The following is a 20,870-nucleotide window of genomic DNA, read 5'->3' as shown; positions in this document are numbered from 1 at the left end:
TTTTCACTTTTCATAATCAATGTAGCCGAGATGAAATTAAAAAATAACATTAAAATATTTAAACATAAACAGGAACTTCCTGTAAATGGGCTGAAAGTACGAACCATACACAAAATGCTTTCACACTAGAAACGAACCGAACCTTTGTTCAGTTTGATCCGGACTGAGACTCCCTCTTTTCGTCTGACCAAATTTCATCTGTTTGGTCCGGCCCGTGGTCAGGGGAGGTTTCACACCTGTAATTTTGATTCGGACCAAACTGAAAAGTCCAAAAATCCGGACCAAACAAGGTAGGCGTGAAAGGGCTCTAAAACTGAGGCCACAATTAAAATATATATATATACAGGGCTCGACATTAACGCTTGTCCGGGACAAGTACATTTTTTGAAGGGGCAAGTATAAGAGAATTTTACTTGCCCGACCGGACAAGCTGATTAAAACATCAAAAAATAACTAGGGAATCACCAAAATGCAACCATAATTCTGCATTCATTTAGTGTAATTGGCGATCGATACACTCTTAAAAATGCTGGGTTAAAAACAACCCAAATTGGGTTGAAAATGGACAAACCCAGCAATTGGGTTGTTTTAACCCAGCAATTAGGTTGTTTTAAGCAAACCCAACCGCTGGTTTAAAACAACCCATTCATTGGTTTAAAACACTGAACTGGAAAATACAGCTCAGCCTCACAAAACATAACCACATTCTTTCTGGAGATATAATTTTAACGTACTAAAATAGACAGTAATTGAATTTAGACACGTTCAGACACACATTAATTTAATATAATTATGAAAAAAAAAATCAGAGCCCTGACAGCCCACCACTGTTTATTTCTAGAAAAACTAATAGTCAACACAACACTTGTTCACTTGCTAAGTGTAATCTGTAGCATGAAAGTAATGATCAATTAAAAAATGTCTCATAACTGGCATTAGCACAGTTACAGCTCATTATTTCACGTAGCCACAAGGTCTACACTTCAGCATATTGGTAACCTCAAAAATAACACAACTTTTACATGTCAAATATAACATCAAATTTTCCCTTTACTAAAAAACTCCTTAAACAGCACTTCATTTCAACATTTACTCTCCTTATCCATCCCCATGCAAAGTAGGGCTGCACTATTTGGGGAAAATATCTAATTGCGATTATTCTGGTTAATATTGCGATTGCGATTTATTTTATTTTTACTTTTTACAAATGAAACGTGTGTATATAACATTTGTGTTAATATATTAATATGACTAAAAATAATAATTATTATGATTATTATTATTGCTAAATAAAAATATTGAACAAAATAAGAAATATTACTATTACAAAAACATTAATATTACTATTACAATAACATTAAAATTACTATTACAATAACATTAATATTACTATTACAATAACAAGAAGAGTATTTAAGAATAAATATAACAATATAATAATATTTATATTTTACAGAAAACTTTTTGCAAAAAAACTGCTGGGTTACCTGTTAGTATGCAAACAGCCCATGATTAAAAATAATTAGAAAGGTCTAAGGATTTATTGTAAAAAATGATATTATTATTATCATAATTTTTGCTTTTTATCTGTGATATAAATTTCTTAAAGTCTATGTCTTTAATATGAAATATGAGCCTCTTTTGCATCCACTGTGGGGATAAAATCTCCTGTACTTTGAAGAAAAACATGGATTGTCATATACATTTATTTAGAGAGAAGTATTATTTTCTACCCAAAAGTTTCATTCATACTGGAGCCCAGAGGGCGCCCTCGAGCAGAAACTCCACATTTCCCTCAGAGAAGTAATAGCCTTCAGGAAATCCCTAATGTGTGTGAAGCTAGCTCTGTGTAGAGTTAGCAGAGCTGAATAAAAAGAAGATAGAAACGCTTTGATTAAATATGACGACAATAAACACGACTGCATCAAGATATGGTGTATTTGATTTCTTCAAGCCTGCTCGGGTATTTTCATAATAATAAAGTATTCAGTGCTGATTGTCTGCCTCATTCTGTGAAGAGAAGCCACATCAGCTCACAAACATTCGGCTGACGATATGAAGTGAGTTAAAACGGGTTATTAAACGTATTATGTTGGACAACTACTAGTTTGTGAAGATGTTTGACACGTGTTGCTTTTTATAAGCGACTCAAACTCGCAGTGCTTTCAGACGGAGCAGCGTTTCCTCCTGATCACTGACACGCTGGGCATTTATTTATTTAATTAAAATCGCAGCCTTTGCGCTTTCATGATCGCACATAAATCGCGTTTGCGGTTCGATTTCGATTAATCGTGCAGCCCTAATGCAAAGCATGCTGGGAACTAGAAACACACTGCCCAGTTTCAGTCAGTGCAACAGAAATGATTCATGTAGTCCCAACACAGATGGTTTAGGTTAACTTAACATTTTACAAATTAACAAGTATTAAATGATGACACGTTTTCATGTACGGGTGAACTATCCCTTTAAGACGAGTATTTGAGGTTATTTTGTGCCTGTGTCTCAATGACAAAGCAAATGTCCCAGCTAAACAAACAGTGCCCCATGCTTGCAATTGGAAATGTTCCTGAACTTCACGGTCATATGGCCAGAGAAAGTGTTCATAGAGAGAGGTCATGTGGCGTGTCTGAATACATAGAAAGCCCTGGAATTGGGGCAAAAGTCTGTATGCTCCTCTGTGACCCCAGATCCACACTCACACACACACACTCCACACACTCCACTTCACCTTCATGATGGTTTTAATGCTTAAAAAATACATGCTTCTTATGCGTACTAACAGTAACAAATGCAATGGCATGAATCAGAAAGCCTGATCGGATTCTATATCATTGGAAACCAGCTTGATGTTATCTTGTTGTGTGTGTATCTGCGTGTATGCATGTCTGCGTGTGTGTTTGCGTCCCTGTGTGTCTGCCCTGCGCAGATCGAGATGTTTCAGCTGCAGCGGAGCTACAAGGCGCTGTCCGAGCAGATTAACCTGATCCTGTTCAAGAGGCTGTGGTATGTCATGCTGGAACAGTTCCTGATGAAATATCTCTGGAGCGCATCGGGCCTGGTCATGGTCGCCGTGCCCATCATCACGGCCACCGGATACTCTAAATATGGTATGGATTAAATTATGATTATCTGTAGTTCCTCTTCTCCTCTTTGCGTCTGTGGCTCAAGACTTTTTGGCTATGTTTCAATATAAAAAAATTCCTTGAACATCATTGAGCACGTGTTCATATGGTTTTCTTAAAGGGGACACTTTAGTACCATTTTTTTAGTCCCTTTAGTCTTGCTTTTTTTAAATAAGTCTCTTATGCTCACCAAGGCTGCATTTATTAGATCAGAACTACAGTAAAAAAGCAATATTAAAACTTGTAATTTAATAGATTTTAAAATGTAATTTATTCCTGTGATCAAAGCTGAATGTATCATCATTACTCCAGTCTTCAGTGTCACATGATCCTTCAGAAATCATTCTGATATGATGATTTGCTGCTTAAGAAACATGTCTTATTATTATCAACAGTTGTGCTGCTTAATATTTTTTGTTGAAACCATTATCCATCTTTTAGGATTCTTTGATAAATAGACATTCAAAAGAAAAGCATTTATTTGAAATGGAAATCTTTTATAACATCATAAGCGTCTTTAATGTCACTTTTGATCAATTTAATGTGTCTTTGTCAATTACAAGTATTAATTTCTTTCAGAGTTTTTAACTGGCCCCAAACTGCTGTGTGTTAAGACTTGTACTGTATGTTTATGCCCTCAAAACAAGTTCTCTAAAATGCAGAGGTGGGGGACTCGAGTCAGAATTAAAGGGTTAGTTCAGCCAAAAAAGAAAATTCTGTCATTAATTACCTACCCTCATGTCGTTGGACACCCGTAAAACCTCCGTTCATCTTCTGAACACAAATGAAGATATTTTAGTTGAAATCCGATGGCTCTGAAAGGCCTCCATTGGCACAATGCACTTTACACTCGAGACCCTAAAAAGGTACTAAAGACGTCGTTACAAAATCCATCTCACTACAGTGGTTCTACAATAACTTTATGAAGCGACGAGAATAGTTTTTGTGCGCAAAAAAACCCCTAAATAGCGACTTACATAGTGATGACCGATTTCAAAACACGGCATCATGAAGCTTCAGAGCGTTATGAATCAGTGAGTCGAATCAGCGGTTTGGATCGCCAAAGTCACGTGATTTCAGCAGTTTGGCGGTTTGACACGCGATCCGAATCATGATTCGACTCACTGATTCATAACGCTCTGAAGCTTCATGATGCTGTGTTTTGAAATCGGTCATCACTATATAAGTCGTTATTTATGTTTTTTTGCGCACAAAAACTATTCTCGTCGCTTCATAAAGTTATTGTAGCACCACTGGAGTGAGATGAACTTTGTAACGACGTCTTTAGTACCTTTTATGTTGAATATATTAGCCTAATTTCCGTTATTTACATTTTAGACTATGTAGTTTTAATTATTTATTTAAAATTTGTATTGTATTAACAACTCAGCTGTATATGGACACATTTTGAGTAGAAATGCATATTGCAATTTGTTTGTTGCAAATAAAACTCCCATAGTCCATGACTACTGTAGTTTTAACTTATTAGATCAGTTAAATCATCAAACAATTTTTACCTTTTACATTTTTAGGTCTACGACTTGACTTGACATAAAGCAGTGACTTGACTTGACATAAAGCAGTGACTTGACTTGACATAAAGCAGTGACTTGACTTGACATAAAGCAGTGACTTGACTTGCTTGATTCTCACAAAAATGGACTTGGACTTGCTTGAGACTTGGAAGGTTAAGACTTGAGACTTCCACATGTGTGACTTACTCCCACCTCTGCTAAAATGTGACAGACATGTTTGCTCCTCTTTCAGTTTCACCCCTATTTTATTAAAAAAAAATTCTCATGCTGATGTTCTTGTGACATCCATTCAGATTCAGAGGATGTGAAACAGGCAGCCATGGTGATGAAGGAGGAGGACTTGGTGAGTGAACGCACACAGGCTTTCACGACGGCCCGGAACCTTCTGAACGCTGCCGCTGACGCTGTGGAGAGGATCATGATCTCCTACAAAGAGGTGAGATGAATATCACATACAGTGGGCACTTTCAAATCAGTGAAGGAAAAAAACAGAACTTATCAGAAACTATAAATATGCACTTCAATATGAACAAAAACTAAACAGAATTACAAAGAAAATGACTTAAGTTGTCTTATTTTGATGTGCCCCTAAAGTGCACATTTAAAGTGCCCAAAATTGCATTCAAATTATGCAAATAAAAATTTTTACCAGTTCCTAATTTTGTTTTGGAGGTCTGCTACAATACGTTTACATGCATCCAAGGTCAAAAACCCTTTAAAGCTGCAATATGTAACATTTTTGCAGTAATATATTCAAAAACCTTAAGCCAGTGTTATATATTTTGTTCAGTTGAGTACTTCCAATATCCCAAATGTTTCCAACTATTTGTAAATCGTGAGTAAATTGCTATTTTACCTGAGGAACCGGGACGTGTGTGGGCGTGGCCTGTCGATGACATCATATCGGCGTTCCCCTCGGTTTCTGGTTTTATTCTGCAGAAACGCTTTCCTCTCACTGCAGTGTGAACAAGTGTCATAGCAGCCGCTGAGAGAACACACAGAGTAACGCCATCCCATCATCAACACACTCAGATGTGTCTAATATGATCAGCAGAGCTGCGTTACCTCACACTCATGAGCGGAGGAGAGGAAGTGGCGACTGTGGCATAATAAAAGTCCCGCTGCTCGCGAGGCGTGTGTTGCGTTCATCTTATTAACAATCGCTCCAGCGGTTCCTCAGCTCCACAACACTCGTCCTGCTCTGCTTCACTACAGTAACGTTAATAATCACATCCATCAACATGATTTCTGCCCGAGTCCTGTCCCGATTCTTTCCCACCGGCTGTGAGCTGAAGACCACATGACCCAAGATTCTGCGCTCAAACGTGCCGTCATCAAACTACGGCTTTGTTTTGAACAGGCGACCTCTAGCGGACGGAAAAATTACATAGTGCACCTTTAATTTTCTCATGATATACACGGCAGCATCCCCTCTTTTCTCAAAATGTCTGAAACCGGTTAGATCAAGGATTTGGTCTCTCTAAACTCCTTTCTGAGAGCCTACTCTGCTCTGATTGGTCAAATGGCCCAGTCTGTTGTGATTGGTCTACCGCTTACAGAGTGTGTTGAAAACCAAACGGCCATTACCATTTCTAAATTTCCGCTTTGGAGGCTTCCTCAGCACTTGATACATGTAAGGATGGTGAGTCCTTATCCTTTGGAAGTGCATGCAAAGTGGATTTGCTTCCTCAGCGCCGAAAACAGCGCCTTCTCGACATTTCAACAGCACGAATCAAACTCTTCCAGGTCTCAGCTACAACTACAGTGTTTGAGGGTCAAAGTAGATGTTGTTTGTAGCCAATGAAGACTGGCATTATGCAAATGTGTTACAAATCTACATAGGTTTGTGCAGGAAGTAAGACTGGAAATACTGACAACTCGTTTCATACTGATTTATTCTTTTGAGAGACAATAACTCAATTTATTGTGCACTTTGCAGACATTCACAAACAGCTATATTACACACTGCATGAAAGGTAATATCTGAAAAAAGCATTATAGGGACATAAAACAATAAACTATTTATAACCAACCACCACATTTACTTTTTGTATGTTACGTTTAGGGGCACATAAATCTGAAATCTACTGATCTACAATATAAAACCTGGCTGCTTCAGTTGATCTTTTGTCATGTAAATGTGGCAAACTTAAACATTGTGCATCCAGCTCCAAATAAATAATTCTGACTAGTTATTTCAGTCAAAGTCGTTGCCTATTCAGGGTTTCATGAATCAATCTTCGAGCAAAAGGAACTGATGAATAGCTACCGATCCTAATCTGAATTCTGACGGGTGATGCAGCCTGAATCATAATCACACTGTGTTTGTTCGTTGGCCAGAGGACAACTGGCCCCCCGACTGAGTCTAGTTTCTCTCAAGGTTTCTTTCTCCATTCTGTCACCTGATAAAGTTTGGGTTCCTTGCCACTGTCGCCTCTGGATTGCTTAGTCGGGGACACTTAATATTCACCAATATTATTGATCTGACTGTACTGACGCTGCTGTATGAGAACTGAACTGAGCTGGGCGATGACGTTATTTTTTGCAGAACCGCTTTATAGATGAACCAATTTAATAATTGATGATCTTTACAACAGAACTGATCAACTCTGAACTGAATTCAGCTCAACAACAGCCGAAATGCATCATTTTCATCATCACTGTGAAGCTGCTTTGAAACAATCTGTATTGTATAAAGTTCTATATAAATAAAGGTGACTTTCTAAAAAATACTCCATCATTCATCCCATCGCAGGTCACAGAACTGGCTGGATATACGGCTCGTGTGTATGAGATGTTCGAGGTGTTTGAGGAAGTGCGTGTTGGGGTGTACCGCCGTTCGGCCACAGAGGTGAAGCCAGAAGAGACAAACGCAGCTCAGAACGTGACACATGGCATGAGAGTGGAGGGACCGCTGCAGATAAGAGGTTTGGTTTAGTTGTATTATGTTATCACTTTAGCCATTTGAAAAGTATAATGCAGCATGTATAATTTGCACAGTAGTTTCCTATATGCATGGAATATGTAGATGTCTTACTACAAAATGTATCTTATACAATACTATATCCAACTGTTACATAGCTACCCGTCTAGGTTTGGATAGTCAGTAACAATGTAACAAAAAAGTACAAATTAAATAAAAAGAAATCTTGGAGAGAGAACCAAGATTATTCAACCTCCTGTCCCAGTATAGAATCAACCAATTCAAATTAACATATTTTAATGCTTTAAAGGATAATACAAAATCCCATGAAAGGGTACAGAAATACAATTCAAAGAATAACAAATAATCAAAAACAGGGGATAATACTTCAGGGGAGGGCCAGGCCAAAATAACAATAACAAAAATAATCAATTGATCCGCTTCTACTTATATCTCAGCTTCTCCCCTTCATTCTCCAATCGCGTCAAGCACCGTTAGATTGAATACAGCTGGTCGTTGTACCTGTTGGAGCAAAACACCCAAACACATACACAAATGCATGACACACTGCAATAACAAATAAACATACGTCCTTGGACGTAACATAACAATACAATGCAATGTGCTCGACTTGGCCTTCCATTTCTGGTGTGGCAAATGAACTGGGAGCAATGCTTTGAGGCAGAGCTATGCTTTTGATTTGATCTCATTATTTGATTGGGCTTCCAAAAGTGAACACACTTTCAAATGCAAATGGATTCAAATGCAAAATAAACCTTTTCAAAAGGCAAAATCTGGACGCCACGACGGGATATATGTATATCGTCTACGATAATATCGTGTTTGTTGTTTTAACTGTGTGTGATCTGACCTTATCGAGTATGTCCCTCACTTTACAAAGAAGCTCCTAGTGAGTGCACGCATACACTATGTGATGTAGGGATGTGGCGGTGAGGAAATTTTCCCACCGGTTAATCGGTGCGTGACAACACCGGTAATACCGGTATCACCGGCGGGGGCTTTTAAATCGGCAATTCTAAACCGAAAGTAAAATGCTCAAGGCCGCTTGGCCATTCATAACGGTGCGAGGTAAAGCGAGTGTTTTCAGTGAATTGAAATTTGAAAACGTGCCAGTGGACGTGCACCGTGCAGCCATAAATGCCGTGAATGAATGACCGTGTGGCCGTGTGCATCTTATTTTCGGTTTAGAATTAGCGCCAATTGACCTATCGGTAAGCCCCGCCCTCCTTAGTTACTGTTGCTAACTCGGACAAACAAACGGAGTTGCTATATCTTACAATGACAGCTGTCAGTGTGAAAACCTTATCCCAAGATGTTTTTGGACACAGAATGTAGCGTGTACCCCGTCCGAATGATGGCCAAACTTTACTGTTGGTTTATCAAGTTTATTATGTCCTTTTTCACTCCAAAAAATCATCATAAGTGCTGAACAAACAAAGCATAAGAAGTGCTTAAATGGTTGGTTCATTAGCCTATTATTCTTAATGAAAAAACACAACAACAAAACGGTAAAATGACAAACTCCCTTAAATAGGCGCTTTTACATTTCACGTTGAAACCAAATCTTCCATGATTACGGTTCAATAAGAAAAAAGTTAATATTAAGTGACTTACATTTAAGACACAATATTGCCTGTTGTTGCTCTATTTCACCAACGAATAGTTCCAAACAAAGCCACAGGACTGTTTTGCGTCTCTGAGCAACACACGGCGGTGTTTCGTTACTGAACGAACAAATCGTTTGAATGAATGATTCAATGACTCACTCATGCTTCGCTCCTGAATGAATCAGCCATTTGAGTGAATTGGTTGAAACCCAATGACTCACTGGTGGTTTTAATTTCACATTTAAATTATATTTTTTGAATATATATATATATATATATATATATATATATATATATATATATATATATATATATATATTAGTTATACATTAATAAAAAAAAAAAAAAAAAAAAAAAAAAAAAAAAAAATATATATATATATATATATATATATATAGCGTTTCAAAGTATTAATATTCAACGTTTTATGTCTCCACGGCAGTCCAAAACGTGCCAAGGTACCAACACAATAAACGCCCTCATATATCATCGAATTATTGTTCTCGATAATATCCCAGAAAGTATAGAGATATCATTTTTTGTCAATATCGCACACCCCTAGCTGAATTAAATGAGGTCACAACATTATATTAGAACCACAGTTTACACAATTACAGTTGCATCCTTTATTAAAGTACACTAGCGTTGAAAAGTTTGGGATCAGTAGGATTTTGTTTTTGTTTTACTGTATTTTTAATCAAATAAATGCAGCCTTGGTGAGCATAAGAGACTTTTTTTTATCCGACCCCAAACTTTTGAACAGTAGTGTATATATTAAATATGTACTGAGTCTTGTTTGTGTGCATTTGTTTAGGTCAGGTGATTGATGTGGAACAGGGTATCAAATGTGAAAACCTGCCAATAATAACTCCTACAGGGGATGTGGTGGTTTCCAGCCTGAACATACAGGTGAATAAATTCCCATCTTACACCCTCCTTTAGTCATTTTAATACATAATTACATTTTACCAGTGCAAAATTGGCATGCGAATGTAGTAGGGATTGCATACTTGTTACAACCAACTAAAACCGCTATCCATTTTCCAGCTAAGGAGACTGTATATTGAATTATTTCTTACTCTGTGCTGCAATATCTTGTGCTCATGCAGAGTAAATGAGTCCGGGGTTTGATGCAACATGCATGATTTATGCGCATGTGAAGTGTGAATATGTCAATGAGGCTGTTATCTGTTCTTATTTCTCTGGCCCAGTTCTGTGAGTACTTCACTGATAATACAGCATTGCTAATCAGTGTCTGACCTTTGACAGTTTAAAGTGGGTTTAGGTGGAGATTATAATGAGACCCCCCCCCCCCCCCTATAGAGAATTTGTATGTACTTTGCTCATTCACTCTTACTGTCAATTTTGCTTGCATTACCTGTTATCTTGCATTAGCTTATCTTTATGGAATATTTCAAATGGTTTGCCTCGCCTGTGCTCTGGTGACAGATATAGCCAGTTATCTGTACAACTCAAAACATATTGGCAGGAGTCGTCAACTTTAACGCTAGCAAGATAAGTTAAGCAAAATATGTTGTAGTCTTGCAGATTTTCCTTTGATATGTTCTCAGCACGGCTGTTTATTATGCACGTTTTAGATAATACCTGCAAAGCTGATACGTTGATAGTTGACTGACAACATGTGTAGGTGTTTATTTATCATAAGCCTTTTGGTTAATATTTAAGGAAAATGTATATGAGGTGCTTTAATAGGTCACATTTTCGTACCATTTTTAAGCACTTTTTAGCTTATTTGCAGTTTTGTAGGCCTCTAGATTTTAAAATAACTAAAATAAAATAATAAAAAATCCATTAATATGAAGAAATATGCATAAAATCCATGTATAATTATAGAAGAATTATAAAAATGCTGTTTAACCCTTAAATGCATGACTGTTTTGACAATCATTCTTACATATCCGGGTCTTTAGTGACCCGGATCTATATCTAACACGGATGGATCTCTACCTGTCGTGATAATATAAAACTCTCCTGAAATGAATGTAACAATTACAGAAGAATAAAATATATCTCGTTACCTTTTGGAGCTTGGAAAGGTTCAGTTTGAGCGGAAGTTTTAATACCATTATCCCTGTCTTCGTCAGAGCTTATTCCCCAGTACATTCAGCTTCTGGCTCATATTCGCCATCTCAAACATATTCTCAAAACGATCATTTTCAGTATCTTCAAAATCAATATTTTGATCGCTGACAGCTTCTTCACCAGATCCACCGTCAAGTGACAACGGGATGGTGGATCTGTGGGGTAACTGGAGCTTCGTGCCCTGGATGTGCATCCCACAAATCTCCATCAACTGCAAGATGCAATCCTATCAAAATGGGCCAACATTTCTAAAGAATGCTTTCAGCACCTTGTTGAATCAATGCCATGTAGAATTAAGGCAGTTCTGAAGGCGAAAGGGGGTCAAACACAGTATTAGTATGTCTTCCTAATAATCCTTTAGGTGAGTGTATATATAAAATAAATATCATTTTTGTTTTGTTTTAATTCAAGCTGATAGAAGTGCGACTTTGACTGAAATAACCACTCGTTACAACCAAGGTATGCAGCAAAGCATTTGTGAAGCCACAACACGCACAACCAGTGTTGTAGTCGAGTCACCAACTGTCGAGTCCGAGTCGAGTCTCGAGTCCCAGTGTTCCGAGTCCGAGTCCGAGTCCGAGTCCGAGTCCGAGTCCGAGTCCGAGTCCAGTCCGAGTCACCAAAGAAGAGTCCGAGTCGAGTCCAAGTCGAGTCCAAGTCGAGTCACCATTACCTGAGTCCGAGTCGAGTCTCGAGTCCCAGTGTTCAGAAATCATTCTAATATTCTGATTTATTATGAGTGTTGGAAACAGTTCTGCTGCTTAATATTTTTTCATAACCTGATACTTTTTTAGGATACTTAGATAAATAAAAATTAAAAAAAGAAAAAGAAAAAAAAAGAAGCCAATGTTTTAAAAATAGAAATCTTTTGTAACAACAATATACACTACTGGTCAGTAAGTTGGGGTCAGTCATTTTTTTTCTTTCTGTTTTTGAAATAAATCAATAATTTTATTCAGCAAGGATGTGTTAAATTGATAAAAAGTGATAGTAAAGGAGATTTATATTATTTGAAAATATGTTTTTTATTTTGAAGAAATGCAGTTCTTTTGAACCTTTTATTCATCAAATATATTAGGCAGCAGAACTGTTTCCGACACTCATAATAAATCAGAATATTAGAATGATTTCTGAAGGATCATGTGACACTGAAGACTGGAGGAATGATCCTGAAAATTCTGCTTTGCATCACAGAAATAAATTATACTAATTTAAAGTATAATAAATTTAAAACCAAATATTTTAAATTGTAATAATATATCACAATATTACATTTTTTTCTGTATTTTTGTAGATTTTGTAAATAAATGCAGGCTTGATGAGCAGAAGAAATTTCTTTCAAAAACATTACAAATAGTAATGTGTCCAAACTTTTGGCCTGTAGTGTATGTCATGTCGGCAAATATATTAAAAAGATTGTTTATTGCTGCTTCCATAGACACCATTGTGTATTTTACATACTATAAATGTATTGTTTTGCTATAAATTATATGCATTTAAATATCTGAAATCTAAAATAAACATAAGCGGGATTAAGCTCTGAGCGCGTCCGTCTTTGGCTCAGCGCCAGACATTGCAGAAAGCACAGTTTGAATCTGGCAGTTATTGTCACGTCACTGTACATTCGCTTCACTGTATGTAGACATCGCTGACGTCTGATGCCAAATAGGCAGACATCGCCCAACCTTAGCTTCCTCTGTTTATTATCATATATGCATTAGGAAATAATAGTTTTTTTAAAGCTAATGTTAGCCAATGGAAATCATTTTACTTACTTTTCTGGGTGCATCCGTGACAGATGTCTGTTAAAGTTTGAAGTTGTCCCAGTCTTTTCCTCAATTGTGCGATTACTCACACAACATTTAGCGCTGCTCTTTTCAGCATTAGATGCAAAATCCGTGTAGGCGAACTTCACGACAAATGTCAACATTTAGCCCGCGAATAATGCACGAGAATGCGGCGTAAAGTGAGTGACGTCAGTCAGTGATTGTGTTGTCAAGCAAGGAGAGCGAGCGGTAGCGATGTCTGTGAGGGAAAAAATAGCTCACGGTCGGTCTTGGGAGCCCGAAACAGGAAAAGTGTAACATCTTATTTCAAATTTTGATAACCTATTTAGTCAGAAACAACATAATTAATTTGATGAATGCTCAAGTGCGATTTTATATATCCTCGAGACTCGAGTCCAAGCACGAGTCATCAGTCCGCGAGTCCAAGTCGAGTCACGAGTCCAGAGAACGGAGTCTCGAGTCGGACTGGAGTCCAGAGAATAAGGACTCGAGTACTCCATCACTGCGCACAAGCTTGAGGCGGATGGGCTACAACAGCAGAAGACCCCCCCGGGTACCACTCATCTCCACTACAAATAGGAAAAAGAGGCTACAATTCGCACAAGCTCACCAAAATTGGACAGTTGAAGACTGGAAAAATGTTGCCTGGTCTGATGAGTCTCGATTTCTGTTGAGACATTCAGATGGTAGACTCAGAATTTGGCGTAAACAGAATGAGAACATGGATCCATCATGCCTTGTTACCACTGTGCAGGCTGGTGGTGGTGGTGTAATGGTGTGGGGGATGTTTTCTTGGCACACTTTAGGCCCCTTAGTGCCAATTGGGCATGGTTTAAATGCCACGGCTGACCTGAGCATTGTTTCTGACCATGTCCATCCCTTTATGAGCACCATGTCCCCATCCTCTGATGGCTACTTCCAGCAGGATAATGCACCGTCACAAAGCTCGAATCATTTCAAATTGGTTTCTTGAACATGACAATGAGTTCACTGAACTAAAATGGCCCCCACAGTCACCAGATCTCAACCCAATAGAGCATCTTTGGGATGTGGTGGAACTGGAGCTTCGTGCCCTGGATGTGCATCCCACAAATCTCCATCAACAGAAAGATGCTCTTCTATAAATATAGGCCAACATTTCTAAAGAATGCTTTCAGCACCTTGTTGAATCAATGCCACGTAGAATTAAGGCAGTTCTTAAGGCGGAAGGGGGTCAAACACAGTATTAGTATGGTGTTCCTAATAATCCTTTAGGTGAGTGTAAATTCATATAATATATTATCAATATTCATAAAAGTTAATTTGGTTAAACTAATTTGTTTGCTTGAGTTGACTCTACTCAAACCAATTAATTATTATAGGGTTTACAGTGTACTTACAGTGTATATATATATATATATATATATATATATATATATATATATATTAGACTATTATTCCAATTTTATTACAATTCTATAGAATTTGTAGATAATTTCGGGATTCATCAATATTAGAATGAGGGTATGAAAAATGTTGTTAATCCGGGGGACATTTTGCATGAGCCCATCAGTACGCATCTTATACTCTTAGTGTATGACACTCATTGTTTAATGTACTATTTCAGTGGGAATTATTTTGTTAAACGAGTCATAGATGCACTAGTTATGAATACAGTTCATGCTTTATGCACCAGAATTCTTTAACATCCATTTCTGGACTATAGATTGAATATCTGCTCCCTTATGATTAATTCATGTTTCCTACCAAATTCTGAGAAATGGGTCATGGGTACCACAGTGTGACCCCCTCTGGTCTGCCCCGGACAATGTGCTGATTATATTCCGGTCGTGCGTTGGTGTGCTCTTAGGGTTTCCACGACAGCGCCTCGATTTGCAGGGGCGGCATGGTGCTAATACCCTCTCATGGCCATGATGTCGCAGTCATGCGGTGCACTCATGACACAATGCACGTTACCCACAATGCCTTCTCAGCCAAAAGCAGACCGCCTACTGCAAGCCAAGAGGAAGAAAGCGCAATGATGTGATAGATGAAACCTCTCACGGAGGCCAGATATAATGTGACGTTGCTTTGAGGTTGCTACATTTTTAGATGATCTCAACTGTTCCTTTAAGATTAAATCCGGTTAAATCTGTACTTCGCTGCCAGACACCCATCAAAATAGGCTGAAGTCACTTGACCGGCTTCTCTCTATACTTAGAGAAATATCATTAACACCGCTTCCAGATGTTTTGAACTGATTGGTTGGGTGTTGTGTTGAAGGTCTTTTAATAGTAATTGACGCTCTAGCAGGATGCCGTGCTGGTGTGTTTATGTGTGTCTGGTGAATGGATGGCTTTAACGTAATGACAGGGTGCAGAGAGGGAGCGATCTGTTTTTTTCTCGGTATGTTGTGTTGTAGAGAGCTTTTGAAAACCATCAAGCGTTTCCCATCACAGTGGCTCCTTTTAACCCTGTGGCTTTGCTGAATTTGTAAACACATTTACCCGTTTCCCGTGGTTTGTCCCTCTGTGCCTCTCTCTCTGTGGGGGTGTTCTGGGATCTGCTGCATGTATGTTTGTGTGTCTTTTTTTAACATGTTGGGGGATGTTGGGTCTTTCTCTCCAGGTTGATGAAGGCATGCATCTGCTGATCACGGGGCCAAACGGTTGCGGAAAAAGCTCCCTTTTTAGGATCCTGAGCGGCCTCTGGCCTGTCTACAGCGGAGTGCTTTACAAGCCTTCACCCGAGCACATGTTTTACATACCTCAAAGGTACTACAGCTACACAGACTGCACGCGGTGACCTAAGAAGTATGCATTAAAATATGTACTTCACTGGCGATGGAACGTTACAGCATATGCTTTTGACTATGGCCCTGTTTGCACCTGGCATCACAAGTGGACGATGCTAAATACAGGTGTAAATGGGGTCTAAAATGTTTCAAGCTTGTCCACTTTCGACCACTTCCAGAGGGAGTTGAAAACACATTCGACTGGATTGAGTACAAAGTGTACGCTCATTTGGTCGGAGGCAATAGAACAACCACAAAAGTCCACCTACTGACCTAATGCATAAACATTATGGGAAGCGCGCTAGCCAGGCGGGATTTAAACTTTGAGTTTAGTTTGAAGATGAAAAATGTACCAAGCACAATGTTCTCTCACCATTCCTGATTTTTAACACACACTCACAGCGTTTGCTGTGGTTTTGCAGCTGTCAGAGCAGAAATGAAAGCTGATGCTCTCTGTTTTTTCATTGTCTCCAGTCGCGTTCATATGTAAATTGCACAAGCTTAATAATAATATAAATAATAATAAGTCCAATAATTCAATTCTAAACATAGGAAAATGTAATAATATTTTGAAAACAATGGCCATTTTGGAGCAAATGCATAAATATAGAGAGATATGTTGCATATCATCAACAGGCAGAAAAATGTAGATAGCTTTTGTTGTGTTGTAGCTTTTGTTGTGTTGGAAATCTCAGAAGGGAAGACCTGGGGCCTCATTTATAAAACTTTGCGTAGGATTTGCATCAGAAGTGGCGTACGGATGAAACATAGGACGTGCGTACGCACAGAAATATTCGGATTTATAAAACCGTGCGCACGCACATCCTACGCAGTTTTCCCTTAATAAATCACAATCAATTCTAAATGTAGCGCAGCTTTTGCGGCTTCATGTCACGGCCATAGTTGCCCATAAATAGTCCGTGAAACGCCCACAAGTTAATATTCATCGATTGCGAAATCATGGCAAACACAGAGAGGAAATAAAAAAAACGTAACTTCACTCAATGTGAAGTAGAAGTTATCGTTGGCGAGGTTGAAAAGAGGAGAAAAATGTTGTTTTGGAGGGCACAGTGTGGGCATTACTAATGCCAAAAAGGCACTTGAGTGGGAAAAGACGCCGTAAATGCTGTAGCATCACAACCTCGGGCCGTGGCCGAAATAAAAAAGAAATGGTCGGACATTAAAGTCGAGGCAAAAAAGCGTCTAGCGCTCCATCGCCAGAGTGTGTCCTCGTTTGCCAGCAAGTATTCTTGCTGTCTGAAGATGCGTTCACTCCGAATCCTTCCATTTGCCACATCTTCTAAGAGCGAAAGATCAGCCATTGTGCGTCATTACGCATTGTGATGGGGCATTTTATTTCCATCCATTTAATTGCATCTGACAAGCTATATATGTCGATTATAATCTACGTGGAAATGGGAAATAGTTCAGTGCAAATGTAATGTCTTGCTGCTTTCTGAATGGTTGAGACATGTCATACGGTATTTTCTCAAAAATAAAACTAAAGGTATATGCATGAATACCATGATTCCGTAGCTGATGAAGAAATTTTACTATGAAAACAACTTTCCCCAGTGGACAATTAATACATCTATCTATCTATTTATCTATATATCTCCCTAATTATCTATCTATCTGTCTATCTATCTAATTGCATCTATATCTACTCCGCCAGACGGACACATTGACGAGAATATCAGTTTTAAACATGAGCTATTTCGTTTTGTTTACCATATTATTTATGAGGATGAATTGCATAACATGCCAATATTATTGCAGAACATATTTCTCTTTTCTTTTTGCAAATATGTGTTAATTTGCATTTCTGTTGTAATTTTCGTTTGATTTTGTTTGTTTTACACTGCAGATCGATCAAACGGGTGTTCGTGTAGGCTGTTAATTGTAAGACTTGCTTTGTGAAGTCTTCATGTTATTTATGAGAGGCAGTATTGCCATTTCTTTTACACAACGGTCTACAGTTTCACACACTTTCACGTGTTTCTTCCATCTGCCGACGGTGTCGCCATTTCTCATTTCACACGTTTTTGTGCGTACGCCTGGGTCAGAGCTTGCGTGAAGGACGGCACATTTTCCCGTCAAGTTTGCTTTTTATAAATACCAATTATTGCGTAGAGAGCGGCGTACGCCTTCTTTTGTGCGTACACAACGTTTATAAATGAGGCCCCAGGAGACTTGGATTTCTTCTTTGAGAACTTGCTGTTTGGTCGCTGCAGTCATCAAGTCTAACTTAGGCCACATCCACACAAAGCCAGAGCTTTCCCTATCCAATCTTTTTTTCCCTCGTCTCAAGAAATATCTGCATACTCACGAAACCACTGAAACCGACTCAAAACGATGTAGTATACATGCCAGACCAGTATGTGGCGCTGTAATTCTGCCACAGAAATGCACAAAAACTGAGAAGAAGAGTTCTGGCTAGAAGGGATACAGCAACGGTCGGAAGTGAGGCAAAATCTCACGATAAAATAACAATAAATACATTTGCTACTTACCAGATTGTGTTTTATTAACGCCTACACCTACCCTAAACCTGCCCTTACAATAATGCAAATACAGTAATTAAATGACACAATATTGATGTAGCTGTATCCTTTCTAGCCTTTACCGTGTGGGACGTGGTGTAATGACCATTTCACAAAATATACGGATTGGCTGGACACACGAAAACGCAAGGGTGCCACTTTCAAATTTATCCACTCTGGGACCCGGTTTCAAAAAATACCGGTTTGACGCCGGATCCGTCTGGACGAATAGTTCATGACATAGTTAACAAGTTTGTGAATATTTTGAATAAAAAAGAAAAAACTAAATAAACCCGATACAGCTGAGCTGTCATACAGCGCTATTGTGGCAGCTGTGTGTCATGTGAGAAGCATGACGCGTCGCCATGGAAACAATAAGGCGATGCATTCTAAAATATTTAGCCAGAGAATATGATCATATTTCAAAATAAAGCTGAAGCTTGAAGCTGATTTGTAGCATACCAAGAATACAGACGACTGCTGTTATTACTGTAACTGTGATTAGTGTTGAATTAGGCCTGCTGTACTTGGGTTAGGTGGCTTAGGTTTTACTGTCAATTTGTTTAGTAAATTGTGTTTGTATTTATTTATATATTTAAGTATAGGCTACATTAAACTTTTAATAAATGGTTCAATTTAAATAATAATACAAAAAAATCAATAAAAAAAACATTCTTTAATCTTATCCACCTCGTTTTGTGGCTCTTTTTTTATTTTTTAAGTATCGGTTTAGGCACCGGTACCGTTTTAAAAGTATCGGTTTGGCACCCAAAAAACCCAAACGATACCCAACCCTATTTATTTATCTTTGTTAATGTTAATTTTTACAACATTTACTAATGCATTATTAAAATCTTGTTAACATTAGTTAATGCACTGTGAACTAACATGAACAAACCATGAACAGCTGTATTTTTATTACCTAGCGTTAACAAAGATTAACTAATGCTGAACAGAGGTGTTGTTCATGGTTAGTTCATGTTAACTAATCCATTAAGTAAGGAATAATTGACTCCGGGCCGTTGAATTATTAGAAAATTAATGCACACCCGAGGTGGTGATGTGGTCACGACGCGAAGCGGAGTGTGCATTATTTTTCAATTATTCCGCTTATACTACGGTTACCACACCTCAAGACATCGATCCGATGATATATTTAAAGGGATTCGACCGTTTTTTGTACTTAAATCGCTATTGTGAGTAGGACTACTTCTTCCGCGTCTCATCCAACGGCTCTTTTGCTAGTTCCGAAACGTCATTTTAAAGCTGTTAACCACTGATAGCCACTGATAGCATTCTACTGCAGTTATTAATGAAGTCATTAGAGCGAGAACGACAGAGACATAGAGAGAGAGAGAGAGAGCTTGTGTGAATTAGGCTACCTCTGTGCGTCTCTAAACAGCGCTGTTATTACCTCGCTAGTGAAAAAAATGTCATGTGTAGCCTTTAAGTTGCTACACTATAGGCTAACTGATAAAATCGTCTGTCATGTTGTTGTTTTTAATCCTGTAATTTCCGTTATTACAGTAAACCATGCGAAGTGATATGGAACTGTAATGCGGTCAAGAGCTGCCTGGAACTATGTTCGCTGTGCGTTTCCCAGAAAATAATTGCACACCTCAGAACGTTCATCAGCCAATCAGATTCATGCATTCAATGGCCCTGTAGTATAACTAATGTTAACTAATACAACCTTATTGTAAAGTGTTACCCGACCGATGTAGCAGCTTCAGCCTTGGACTTTTTTTTATTAAATGAAGCATTTGTAAAAATTGCCAAAAAGCATGACTACACAATTCAAAACCAATATGCCATCCAAACACCTTTAACCTGTTTTTGTCATTGTACTCTGATTTGGGACGAAATCTAATGTAAATGCCAGTAGTGTAGAAACTGGCATGTGATTGTAGAAGGCTGATGATTTCTCTTTGCACAGGTTCAGGGCCCAGTGCTGAGACTCAGTCTGCTGGATTTGTTTAAGAATTAAGATCAATTAGACGGCAGAGACGTGGGTGTGCGTGCATGTGTTTATTTCCATTTCCCACCCCGTGCCAGGTTAATTAGTGCTGATGAGCGTGCTGATTAAAAAGAGGAGCACAATCCAAAAGCAGTCAGCACATATGGTGCTCCTGTGACTGCGTTACATGTCGGCTTCATTACAAACCCAACAGGAGCACGGCATCGAGTCGTGTTCATGATCACACAACAGGATGTGTCCGACATCATTTAAAACCAGCAGCTGTTTGTCATTTGGCCTGCTTTCAGTCCACAGCACATCTCAATATATCAGCACTGTTAAAGAGAAAAAAGATTTCGTTCTCCTTTTTGTAGTATGTGCCTAATGTTTAATGATTTTCCAGTAGACTACATTTTGAAGCACTTTGTCTTCGTTTTATGAAAATGATTAATGCAGGATGTGAGGATAAATGGATGAATAGATCAAACAAGACATACTG

General features: G+C 38.4%; 1 protein-coding gene across 1 annotated transcript in view; it reads left to right on the top strand.

The window, feature by feature from the left end:
• abcd1 (ATP-binding cassette, sub-family D (ALD), member 1) overlaps positions 1 to 20,870 on the top strand; it is a 42,324-nt gene that overhangs the window by 3,641 nt on the left and 17,813 nt on the right. Inside the window, exons 2-6 of the mRNA XM_079828016.1 lie at positions 2,927 to 3,107; positions 4,951 to 5,093; positions 7,413 to 7,584; positions 10,023 to 10,117; positions 15,706 to 15,851. Coding sequence (XP_079684142.1) covers positions 2,927 to 3,107; positions 4,951 to 5,093; positions 7,413 to 7,584; positions 10,023 to 10,117; positions 15,706 to 15,851 — 737 coding nt within the window. The remainder of the gene's footprint in view (positions 1 to 2,926; positions 3,108 to 4,950; positions 5,094 to 7,412; positions 7,585 to 10,022; positions 10,118 to 15,705; positions 15,852 to 20,870) is intronic.

Source organism: Gobio gobio (genome assembly GCF_949357685.1).
Source record: "Gobio gobio genome assembly, chromosome: 10".
Classification (NCBI taxonomy): Eukaryota; Metazoa; Chordata; class Actinopteri; order Cypriniformes; family Gobionidae; genus Gobio; species Gobio gobio.
The sequence above is the reverse complement of the archived record's forward strand: the minus strand, read 5'-3'. Positions and strand labels throughout refer to the sequence as shown.